Source organism: Heptranchias perlo, chromosome 27 (assembly GCF_035084215.1).
Source record: "Heptranchias perlo isolate sHepPer1 chromosome 27, sHepPer1.hap1, whole genome shotgun sequence".
Lineage (NCBI taxonomy): Eukaryota > Metazoa > Chordata > Chondrichthyes > Hexanchiformes > Hexanchidae > Heptranchias > Heptranchias perlo.
Window position 1 is genome coordinate 1,168,855 of NC_090351.1, and position 13,174 is coordinate 1,182,028.

General features: G+C 44.0%; 1 protein-coding gene across 3 annotated transcripts in view; it reads left to right on the forward strand.

Annotated features, from left to right (window-relative positions):
- LOC137344338 (myosin-binding protein H-like) overlaps positions 1–13,174 on the forward strand; it is a 168,639-nt gene that overhangs the window by 52,829 nt on the left and 102,636 nt on the right. For 2 of the 3 annotated variants that reach the window (XM_068007202.1, XM_068007203.1), the window contains exons 3-5: positions 1,157–1,324; positions 9,771–9,859; positions 12,019–12,214. In XM_068007202.1, the coding sequence (XP_067863303.1) occupies positions 1,157–1,324; positions 9,771–9,859; positions 12,019–12,214 (453 nt within the window). The remainder of the gene's footprint in view (positions 1–1,156; positions 1,325–9,770; positions 9,860–12,018; positions 12,215–13,174) is intronic. The other variant, XM_068007204.1, reaches the window with a different exon arrangement.

The window sequence follows — 13,174 nt, forward strand, 5'->3', positions numbered from 1 at the left end:
ACTGTATTTATAGTGAGTCCCTGTCTCCAGTCTGTGACTGTATATATCGTGAGTCCCTGTCTCCAGTCTGTGACTGTATTTATAGTGAGTCCCTGTCTCCAGTCTATGACTGTATATATAGTGAGTCCCTGTCTCCAGTCTGGGACTGTATTTATAGTGAGTCCCTGTGTCCAGTCTGTGACTGTATTTATAGTGAGTCCCTGTCTCCAGTCTGTCACTGTATTTATTGTGAGCCCTGTCTCCAGTCTGTGACTGTATATATAGTGAGTCCCTGTCTCCCGTCTGTGACTCTGTATGTGGTGAGTCCCTGTCTCCAGTCTGGGACTGTATATATCGTGAGTCCCTGTCTCCCGTCTGTGACTCTGTGTGTGGTGAGTCCCTGTCTCCAGTCTGTGACTGTATGTATAGTGAGTCCCTGTCTCCAGTCTGGGATTGTCCATGGATTGAGTCCCTGTCTCCAGCCTGTGACTGTATTTATAGTGAGTCCCTGTCTCCAGTCTGTGACTGTATATATAGAGAGTCCCTGTCTCCATCTGTGACTGTATATATAGTCAGTCCCTGTCTCCAGTCTGTGTCTGTGTATATAGTCAGTCCCTGTCTCCAGTCTGTGTCTGTATATATAGTCAGTCCCTGTCTCCAGTCTGTGTCTGTATATATAGTCAGTCCCTGTCTCCAGTCTGTGTCTGTATATATAGTCAGTCCCTGTCTCCAGTCTGTGTCTGTATATATAGTCAGTCCCTGTCTCCAGTCTGTGTCTGTATATATAGTCAGTCCCTGTCTCCAGTCTGTGTCTGTATATATAGTCAGTCCCTGTCTCCAGTCTGTGTCTGTATATATAGTCAGTCCCTGTCTCCAGTCTGTGTCTGTATATATAGTCAGTCCCTGTCTCCAGTCTGTGTCTGTATATACAGTCAGTCCCTGTCTCCAGTCTGTGTCTGTATATATAGTCAGTCCCTGTCTCCAGTCTGTGACTGAAATCTGCCCCAAGTGTAATTATTAGTTGCTGATGTTGCTGATCCATTGAATATGTTCATAAACCCTTAAGCCTGTGAGGTTCTGAGGTTTCACGATCATATCTGAGCTTTGCTTTCCATCCTGAGCCTCTGACGCACAGCTGAGGTGACCTATTGATTCCTATTTTTATTTTTTTTCTAAGCTCAAACCTGGGTCGCTGCTAACAAGGAACTGACCACAAAAACTGTCCTGGTGATTAAAAATCTCAGTGACGGAGACAAGGTACAGGCTCGGGTGAAAGCAGTTCACGGTGATGGAGGCATCGGCACGGCAACCCTGCCAGAGGCGGTGCTCATCCATCTGCCCATCGGTAAGTGAAGAGTTAACAAGCAATTGAATTAGAGCATTTGGCTGAAAACATTCCTGCAGCCACAGAGAGAAGGGTGTCACATTTCACCATTCCCAGCAGACTGATAGTGACAAGTGTTGGTTTGAAGGAAAAATTCCTCAGCAGATTCCTGAGTCAGGGAGAACATGTCATCTCAGCTGTCGCAAAAGACATCTGGACCATTGAAGATTCAATATTCAGTGCAACACTTCATGTTGTTTTGCAAAGAATTTCTTCTGAAGTGTGTACTGTACCTGTAACCATCCAGTAACGCACATTCCCATCCAGTAACGCACATTACCATCCGATCGTACACATTCCCATCCAGTAACGCACATTACCATCCGATCGTACACATTCCCATCCAGTAACGCACATTACCATCCGATCATACACATTCCCATCCAGGAAAGCACATTACGATCAAGTAACGCACATTACGATCGAGAAATGCGCATTACCATCCAGTAACGCACATTACCATCTGATAACGAAATTACCATCCAGAAATGCACATTACCATCCAGTAACACACATTAACATTTGATAACGCAAATTACCATCCAGAAATGCACATTACCATCCGATAATACACATTACCAGCCAGTAACGCACATTACCATCTGAAAATGCACATTACCAGCCAGTAACGCACATTACCATCTGAAAATGCACATTACCAGCCAGTAACGCACATTACCATCTGAAAATGCACATTACCAGCCAGTAACGCACATTACCATCCAACAATGCACATTAACATCCAGTAACGCACATTATCATCCGATAATTCATATTACCGTCCAGAAACGCACATTACCATCCAGTAACGCACATTAACTTCCAGGAACGCACATTTCCATGCAGGAACGCACATTACCATCCAGTAAGGTACATTACCATCCAGTACTGCACATTACCATCTGAAAATGCACATTACCATCCAGTAATGCACATTACCATCCAGAATTGCACATTTCCATCCAGTAACGCACATTACCAACCAGAATCAGACATTACCATCCAATAAGGCACATTACCATCCAGTAACACACATTACCAACCAGAATCAGACATTACCACCCAGTAACGCACATTACCATCCAGTAACACACATTACCATCCAGTAACACACATTATCATCTAGTAACGCACATTAGCATCCAGTAATACACATTACTATCCAGTAACACACATTTCCATCCAGTAACACACATTACCAACCAGAATCAGACATTACCACCCAGTAACACACATTACCATCCAGTAACACACATTACCATCCAGTAACACACATTACCAACCAGAATCAGACATTACCACCCAGTAACACACATTACCATCCAGTAACACACATTACCATCCAGAATCACACATTATCATCTAGTAACGCACATTAGCATCCAGTAATACACATTACCATCCAGTAACACACATTACCATCCAGTAACACACATTTCCATCCAGTAACACACATTACCAACCAGAATCAGACATTACCACCCAGTAACACACATTACCATCCAGTAACACACATTACCATCCAGAATCACACATTATCATCTAGTAACGCACATTAGCATCCAGTAATACACATTACCATCCAGTAACACACATTACCATCCAGTAACACACATTACCATCCAGAATCACACATTATCATCTAGTAACGCACATTAGCATCCAGTAATACACATTACTATCCAGTAACACACATTACCATCCAGGAACGCACATTTCCATCCAGTAATACACATCACCATTCAGTAACGCACATTAACATTCAGTAATGCAGATTACCATCGAGAAAAACACATTACCATCCAGTAACACAAATTAACATCCAGGAACGCATATTACCATCCAGTAATGCACATTACCATCCAGGAACGCACATTACCATCCAATAACACAAATTAACTTCCAGGAATGCACATTTCCATCCAGGAACGCACATTACCATCCAGTTATGATCATTACCATCCAGTAATACACATTACCATCTGATAACGCACATTACCATCCAGTAATACACATCACCATTCAGTAACGCACATTATCATCCAGTAATGCAGATTACCATCGAGAAACGCACATTACCATCGAAAAACACACATTATATTCGAGAAACACACATTACCATCCAGTAATGCACATTACCATCGGGAAACGCACATTACCATCCAGTAATGCACATTACCATCTGATAACGCACATTACCATCCAGGAACGCACATTACCATCTGATAACGCACATTACCATCCAGGAACGCACATTACCATCTGATAACGCACATTACCATCCAGGAACGCACATTACCATCCAGTAACGCACATTACCATCCAGTAACGCACATTACCATCCAGTAACGATCATTACCATCCAGTAACTCGCATTACCATCTGATAATGCATATTACCATCCAGTAACGCACATTACCATCCGGGAACACATATTACCATCCGGGAACACATATTAATATCCAGTAACATACATTACCATTCAATAAATTACATTGTCATTCAATATCCTCCATTACAATGATTAAATTACTATTCTGTGATGTACATTACCATTCAATAACCTGGATTGTCATTCAGTAGCTCACATTGTGTTGAGTAATTCACATTACAGTTAGTGAGCCAGCTGATTTTTTCACAACAATCTGGCAGCTTCACGGTCACCTTTACTGAAAGCAGCTTTTTAATGTTGAGATTTTTTTAAAAAGCTGTGTTCAATTTTCCATGGTGGGATTTGAACTCCTATTCTGTGGATTTCTAATAATCATGGGAGCTTTCAATTTCCCCCAAATAAACTGGCAAGAAGAGGTAGGGAAAGGGGAAATGGGAATGGAGTTTTTACATCGTGTACAGGGCTCCTTTTTTACCCAGAATGTGAAAAACCCAACAAGAGAGGAATCACTGCTGGATCGAGTAATGGGAAATGAACCACAATAGATAAGAGAAGTAAGTGTGGGGAACATCTAGGCAATAGCGATCATAATATAATAAGGTTTAAAATAATGATTGAGAAAGACATTAGTAAGACAAAGACCAAAGTAATAGATTGGAGGAAAGTTAATTTTGAGGGGGTGAGGATGGAACTAGGAAAGGTAAACTGGAAAACAATTTTGACAGACAAAGAGATAGAACAGCAGTGGGAAATATTTAAAACGGTGATCAATAGAGTTCAGGAGAAATATATCCCACTAAAAAGCAAGAACAAACTAGTCAATAATGACGCACCCTGGATAAATAAAGAAATAAGGGTAAAATTGAAATTAAAGAAAAAGGCACACACTGAGTACATAGAGAATAAAGGAGAGGATGACAAAAGGGAATATGAAGAGGTTAGGATAGATGTCAAAAAAACAATTAGGAAAGCAAAGAGAAACTAAGAGATTAAATTATCAAGGAATATAAAAAGAAATAGTAAAGTGTTCTCAACACATAAATAACAAAAGGAAAATCAGGATAGGGATAGGGACACTAACAGATACACAGGATAAACTCACTGGTAATGACAGCGAAATGGCAGAAACATTAAATAATTACTTTGCTTCAGTATTTACCAGGGAGACATGGTGGGCATGACATTGGAGGAAGAGATCAAAAAAGGTATGAAGACATTTAAGATAAAAAGGGGGGAGATAATTGATAAACTTAGAGAGGATAAAACCCCAGGTCCAGATGGATTCCATCCGCGAATATTACAAGAAGTTAGGGTGGAGATAGCAGAGGCACTATTACATATATATAAAAATTCATTAGAAAAGTGACTAGTGCCAGAGGACTGGCTGACAGATAATGTGATTCCTATATTTAAAAAGGGAGAAAGAACAAGTCCAGGGAACTACAGACCAATTAGCTTAATGTCGGTGGTAGGAAAGATAATGGAATCTTTATTCAACAATGTAATAGAGAAACATCTAGAAACTGAAAATATAATATCGAGTAGTCAGCACAGATTTCAGAAGGGAAAGTCATGCTTGATCAATCTTATTGAATTCTTTGAAGAAGTAACAGAAAGAGTAAACAAGAGTAATGTAGTAGATGTACTATATCAGGATTTTGAAAATTCTTCGATAAGGTACTACATTGTAGACTCATGACTAAGGTCAGAGCATGTGGAGTCAGGGGACAGGTAGCAGAATGGATATCAAACTGGCTACAAAACAGAAAACAGAGAGTAGAAGTTCAGGATAGCTACTCAGACTGGCAAAAGGTGGGAAGTGGTGTTCCACAAGGATCGATACTGGGACCACTGTTGTTCACAATTTACATCAATGATTTGGACTCAGGAATTTGAAATATAATTTCAAAATGTGCAGACCACACCAAATTGGGGGGTGTAGTTAATACAAAGGAAGAATGCATCAAAATGCAAGAAGACATTAATAAACTTGCAGAAACATACAAAAATTTTTAGAGGGCTTGACAGGGTAGATGCTGAGAGGCTGTTTCCTCTGGCTGGAGAGTCTAGAACTACGGGTCATAGTCTCAGGATAAGGGTTGGCCATTTAGGACTGAGATGAGGAAAATTTCTTCACTCAGAGGTTGTGAATCTTTGGAGCTCTCTACCCCAGAGGGAGCTGGGATGCTGAGCCATTGAGTATATTCAAGACTGAGATCGTCAGAATTTTGGACACTAGAGGAATGAAGGGATATGGGAATAGGTGGTAAAGTGGATTGAGGTAGAAGTTCAGCCATGATTTTATTGAATGGTGGAGCAGGCTCGAGGGGCCGTATGACCTACTCCTGCTCCTATTTCTTATGTTCTTATGTAGAATGGGCATGTAATTGGCAAATTAATTTCAATATAGATGCGTGAGGTGGCGCATTTTGGTAGGAAGAACAAGGGGGCCACATACGCCTTGGATAATAAGATGGGGTAGAGGAGCAGAGGGATCTGGGGGTACAGATACACAGATCACTAAAAATAGTGACACAGGGTAATAAGGACATAAAAAAGCAAATCAAGCACTGGGGTTCGTTTCTAGAGGGACAGAATAGAAAAGCAGAAAATTTATGTTAAATTTGTATAGACCACACTTGGAGTACTGTGAACAGTTCTGGTCTCCATATTATAGAAAAGATATAGATGTACTGGAGAAGGTGCAAAAAAGATTCACAAGGATGATACCAGAACTCAGAGGATATACTTATCAGGAAAGATTGAACAGGCTGGGGCTCTTTTCTCTAGAAAAGAGAAGGCTGAGAGGTGACCTGATAGAGGTCTTTAAGGTTATGAAAGGGTTTGATAGCGTAGACATAGAGGAGATGTTTTCACTTGCGAGGTAGACAAGAACTAGGGGCCATAAATATAAGATAGTCATTAATAAATCCAATAGGGAATTCAGGAGAAACTTCCTTACCCAAAGAGTGGTGAGAATGTGGAACTCACTATCACAGGGAGTAGTTGAGGTGAATAGAATAGATACATTTAAGGGGAAGCTGGATAAACACATGGAGAAAGGAATATGCTGATAGGGTGAGATGGAGTACGAAGGGAGGGAAGAGGCTCGTGTGGAACAAAAACGCCGGCACAGACCAGTTGAGCCGAATGGCCTGTTTTTGTGCTGTACATTCTATGTAATTCCATGTAATCATCTGTTTTAGTAAAGTTGGTTGAAGGATAAATATTGGCCGGGACATTGCGACAAACCCCCTGCTCTTCTTCGAATAGTGCCAAAGAATATTTTACATCCACCTGAGAGAGCAAATGGGGCCTTCGTTTAACATCTCATCCGAAAGACAGCACCTCTGACAGTGCAGCACTCCTTCAGTACTGCCCTAGAGTGTCACCTGGATTATGTGCTTATTATTTCCTTTTATATTCCTTGATAATTTAGTTTCGTAGTTTCTCTTTGCCTTCCTAATTGTTTTTTTTAACTTCTTCCCAAACCTTTTCATATTCCCCTCTGTCATCCTCTCCTTTGTTGTCTATGTACTCAGAGTATGCCTTTTTATTTAGTTTAAATTTTGCTCTTATTTCTTTATTTATCCAGGGTGTGTCATTACTGGCTAGTTTGTTCATGCTTTTTAGTGGGATGTATTTCTCCTGGACTCTATTGATCACAGTTTTAAATGTTTCCCACTGCTGTTCTATTTCTTCGTTTATCAGTAAATTTTTCCAGTTTATTTTCCCGAGTTCCATTCTCATCCCCTGAAAATCAGCTTTTTTCCAATTTATTACTTTGGTCTTTGTCTTACTTATGTCCTTCTCAAACTTTATCTTAAACCTTATTATGTGGTGATCCCTATTGCCTAGATGTTCCCCTACACTTACTTCTCTGGTTCATTTCCCATTATTAGATCCAGCAGTGATTCCTCTCTGGTTGGGCTTTTTACACACTGGGTAAGAAAGGAGTCCTGCACACACTGTAAAAACTCCATTCCCTGTACCCCTTTACCTACCTCCTCTTGCCAGTTTATATCGGGATAGTTAAAATCTCCCATGATTATTATTCTATGTCCTTTACTCATTTCACATATTTTCTAATATATTTCTTCCTCCACCTCCTTTCCACTATTAGGTGGTCTGTAGTAAACCCCTATTAGCCTGATCGACCCCTTATCTTTTATTTCAATCCATATGGATTCTGTTTCTATCCTTCTGTTAGTTATGTCCCTTTTTTCGACTGCCATTATGTTATCTCTAATTAATACAGCTACTCTGCCCCCTCCTTCTTCCTTCCCTATTGATTAACCTTCTGATTAGGTTATAACCTGTAATATTTAGTTGCCGATCCTGTTCTTTATGTAGCCATGTTTCAGTTATTCCTACTACTCCTTGTTCCTCACTACGGATTATTGCCTCCAGTTACCCCATTTTATTTTGAATACTGTGTACATTGCTGTACAGGCAGTTCAATTTGTCTTTACTAGTTGTTCCTTTTACTTTAATTTTGAACAGTCCTTTTATACTTCTGTTTTATAACTGTATTTGTTCCTTGACCGTTTCTGTTATCTTTATTCCTTACCCTGGTCTGACCTTTACATTCATCTCCTGTTTCTTTCATCTTTAGGCTTTTGTTATTGCTATCAGATCTTCAGCTCTCTCCCCCTATCTTGCTGGTTTAAAGCCTTACGCACTGCCCTATTTATCCTTTCCTCTTGGACTCTGGTCCCATTCCGTTTCAGATGGAGCCCGTCCCAGTCCCTTCCTGTCCCAGTACTGGTGCCAATGTCCCATGATATGGAACCCCTCCTTCCCACACCAGTCTCTCAGACACGCATTCACCTTTCTGATCTGCCTATCCCTGGGCCAATTAGCACGTGGCTCGAGTAGTAATCCCAAGATTACCACCCGTGAGGTCCTGCTTTTTAATTTAGTTCCTAACTTCTGATATTCCCTTAGCAGGACCTCCTCCTTGTTCTTCCTTATGTTATTGGTGCTGACATGGACCAGGACAACTGGATCCTCCTCCTCCCTTTCCAAGTTCCTTCAAGATATCCTTTACCCTTGCACCAGGGTAGGCAACATACCCACCTGGACTCTTGATCACCACTGCAGAGGACTCTATCTATCCCGCTAATTATCGAATCCCCTTTGACTATAACCTTTCTATTCTGATCCTCCCCTGCCCTTGGACTGCCTCATGCTCCCCGTTGCCATGGTTGGCATTCTGGGCCTCCTCCCTGCAGCCTTCATCCTTATCCTTACTGGTATCAAATACCTCATACCTGTTGGACAGGACCAGTGTCTGGTGGAACCTCCTTCTCTACCTCCCCCTCCCTTATGTGTTGGAGTGTCTCTAACTCATTCTCCAGCTCAAGGACTCTGAGCCGGCTTGTCTCAAGCAGGAGACATTTACTTCAGATGTGGCAATCCAGGACAGTCTCGCTGTCCACACACTGCCAACATTACAATCCCAACACATAGCCTGTACTGCCATTTCTAGTTGTTACTTACTTATTTATTATCAGTCGTTTATTTCTAGGACTAATAGAATCTCTTGCGATCTAGATTATATTTAAATAAATTTAGCTTGATTTCCAAATAATTAGTAATTACTTAGTCTTTTTTATTTTTATTTTATGTATTTTTTTAAATTTAAGTTTTAAAAGTTGATCGATTAGTTTATAGTTCTTTGGTTTAAATGCCCCTTTGCACCTAATTCCCACACTCACCAAATTCCCAGTTGTAAGTCTTCACTCTGTTAGCAATTCACTGTGTTAGAAACTCACTCTCCGTCTTACCCAACTCCTGTGCTCAAGCTCTGGTCATTTATTTCATTGCTGTTTGTGGGATCTTGCTGTGCACTAATTGTCTGCTGCGTTTCCTACATTACAACAGTGACTACACTTCAAAAAGTACTTCATTGGCTGTAAAGTCCTGAGGTCTCGAGGCGTTATAAAAATGCAAGTGTTTCTTTTAGATTCTGAGTTTCAGTTTTTATTGGGTGCTTTGCTGTTTCTCATGCAGATCCTCCAAAGATCCGTTTGCCTCGCAACCTGAGGGGAACCTTTATTAGAAAAGTTGGGCAGTCGTTAAACCTGGTCATACCTTTCCAGGTGAGTAACTAGGACGAGGAGACGGTCACTCCATAGCACAGTCTGTATGGATTGATTGGCGTCTAATGAATAACAGACAACACGAGCTCAGACTGACAATGTGTCATAATGCACCCTTAGGTCAAAGGTGTAGTAGCATTAATAATCTTTGCAAAAAAAGTTTCCATTGGCAAACCTGCATTGTCTATGAATAAGAAATTGACCTTATTTCTAAAGTATCTAGAATGGTGCGGCCCAAGGTGAACTCTGAACCCTTTTACCTGGAGAGTGCATGGAAATAATATCAAGATCACTTCAAAACAGCAGAAAACACCACACTCCCAGACAATGTCCGTCAGGCTAAATATGCTCAAATATTTTTAAGTATCAGTGACACTGGCGATAATCTTCCTCATATCCACATTATTGTAGCTCTCACCTCAAGAGAATTGTAAACAATTTTACAACACCAAGTTATAGTCCAGCAATTTTATTTTAAATTCACAAGCTTTCGGAGGCTTCCTCCTTCCTCAGGTGAACGGTGTTGGAAAAAAAAACGTTTTTTTTCCAACAAGGTTCACCTGAGGAAGGAGGAAGCCTCGGAAAGCTTGTGAATTTAAAATAAAATTGCTGGACTATAACTTGGTGTTGTAAAATTGTTTACAAATGTCAACCCCAGTCCATCACCGGCATCTCCACATCACCTCAAGAGAAGGTCACGGCCCTGTTGTCATGGGTCAGTGAGAGGGGTCAGAGAGTGGGTCAGTGAGAGGGGTCAGAGAGTGGGTCAGTGAAGGGGGGCAAAGAGTGGGTCAGTGAGGGGGGTCAGAGAGTGGGTCAGTGAAGGGGGGCAGAGAGTGGGTCAGTGAGGGGGGTCAGAGAGTGGGTCAGTGAGGGGGGTCAGAGAGTGGGTCAGTGAAGGGGGGCAGAGAGTGGGTCAGTGAGGGGGGCAAAGAGTGGGTCAGTGAGGGGGGCAAAGAGTGGGTCAGTGAGGGGGGTCAGAGAGTGGGTCAGTGAGGGGGGGTCAGAGAGAGGGTCAGTGAGGGGGGGTCAGAGAGAGGGTCAGTGAGGGGGGGTCAGAGAGAGGGTCAGTGAGGGGGGGTCAGAGAGAGGGTCAGTGAGGGGGGGTCAGAGAGAGGGTCAGTGAGGGGGGGTCAGAGAGAGGGTCAGTGAGGGGGGGTCAGAGAGAGGGTCAGTGAGGGGGGGTCAGAGAGAGGGTCAGTGAGGGGGGGCAAAGAGTGGTCAGTGAGGGGGGGTCAGAGAGTGGTTCAGTGAGGGGGGGGTCAGAGAGTGGGTCAGTGTGGGGGGGGTTCAGACACTGGGTCAGTGTGGGGGGGGGGTTCAGACACTGGGTCAGTGTGGGGGGGGGTCTCGGACAGTGGGTCAGTGTGGGGGGGGTTCAGACAGTGGGTCAGTGTGGGGGGGTTCAGACACTGGGTCAGTGTGGGGGGGTTCAGACACTGGGTCAGTGTGAGGGGGGGTCTCAGACAGTGGGTCAGTGTGGAGGGGGGTTCAGACACTGGGTCAGTGTGGGGGGGGGTTCAGACAGTGGGTCAGTGTGGGGGGGGGGTTCAGACACTGGGTCAGTGTGGGGGGGTTCAGACACTGGGTCAGTGTGAGGGGGGGTCTCGGACAGTGGGTCAGTGTGGGGGGGTTCAGACACTGGGTCAGTGTGGGGGGGTTCAGACACTGGGTCAGTGTGAGGGGGGGGGTTCAGACACTGGGTCAGTGTGGGGGGGTTCAGACACTGGGTCAGTGTGGGGGGGTTCAGACACTGGGTCAGTGTGAGGGGGGGTCTCGGACAGTGGGTCAGTGTGGGGGGGGGCTCAGAGAGTGGGTCAGTGCGGGGGGGGGCTCAGAGAGTGGGTCAGTGCGGGGGGGGGCTCAGACAGTGGGTCAGTGCGGGGGGGTCTCGGACAGTGGGTCAGTGTGGGGGGCTCAGAGAGTGGGTCAGTGTGGGGGGGTCTCAGAGAGTGGGTCAGCCTTTAGGTCTATATGGCTTACCTTAGTCATGAAAAGAGGCTGATCAGTTTTCCTGGGACTGGTCGTGGGAAACACTCCGATCTGAGCTCCTTTATAAAACTCTCTGACTGAACGGACGGCAGCCGCCATGTTGACGGAGGCTGCAGGTTTTTCGGTCTGCCTCACTAAAAGAAGGAATTCCTCTCCAATGTGCTTAGGGAAATCCCAAACCTATCGTAACCTGGACCAAGGACGATGAGCCTCTGGACCCGGCCCGTGTGAATATCCATAACAGCCCCGTGGATACGATCCTATTCATCAGGAAGGTGGAGAGAAAGGACTCGGGCCAGTACAAGCTGGTTGTCCAGATAGACACTGCGATGGATGAAGTGGTCATCGAGATCCAGGTTGTGGGTATGCATATCATAATATTCATAAATATTGAATGTGAATATGGATCATCAAAGATGCATTGAGATTAGGAGTGGGTGCAGGCAGTGCACAGGGGTACAATGGTGTAGTAACCCAGCCCTGGCTCAGTGCTCGCACTCTCACCTCTGAGTCAGAAGGTCGTGGGTTCAAGTCCCACACCAGAGACTTGAGCACAAAATCTACACGTGCAGTATTGAGGGAGTGCCACCCTATCGAAGTTGCCGTCTTTCGGATGAGATGTTAAACCGAGGTCCCGTCCGCCCCCTCAGGTGGATGTAAAAGATCCCACAGCCACTATTCAATGAAGAACAGGGGAGTTCTCCCTGGTGTCCTGGCCAATGTTCATCCCTCAACTAACATCACTGAAACAGATTATCTGGTCATTCTCACATTGCTGTTTATGGGATCTTGCTGTGCGGAAATTGGCTGCTGCACTTCATTGGCTGTAAATTGCTTTGGGACGTCCTGAGGTTGTGAAAGGCGCTATAGAAATGCAGGTTTTTCTTTTGCTGTTACTGGACTGCTCATCCATTTTTATTAGTCAAGGGTTACAGAACCTAGGATGGCGGATCGGGCTCATGGGGCTGAATGGCCTTCTCCTGTCCCTATCAGTTCAAATCCAACCACGGCAGTTTGAGAATTTGAATTCACTTAAAAATAAAAAAGTGGCATCAGTAGAAAGTGATGGCTGTGCTGTGATCCCCAGGGGGTATCACACCGAGCTGGCAACGCCAGGCTAACCCGTCCGCTGGAAGGCTCTTCACAAACCTCCCAATCACAGCATACTATGCTTTACAGTGGATTGCATGAAAGAAGCCATGGTAATCAGGAGCCAGCATTGCCTGGGTGCCCACACCTGCCGAGATGCCCTGGCAAACCCGCCCAGGTATGACCAGGGCAATCTGCCTTCTCGGAGCCTGGATCAACAGGGGGCAGGTGCCA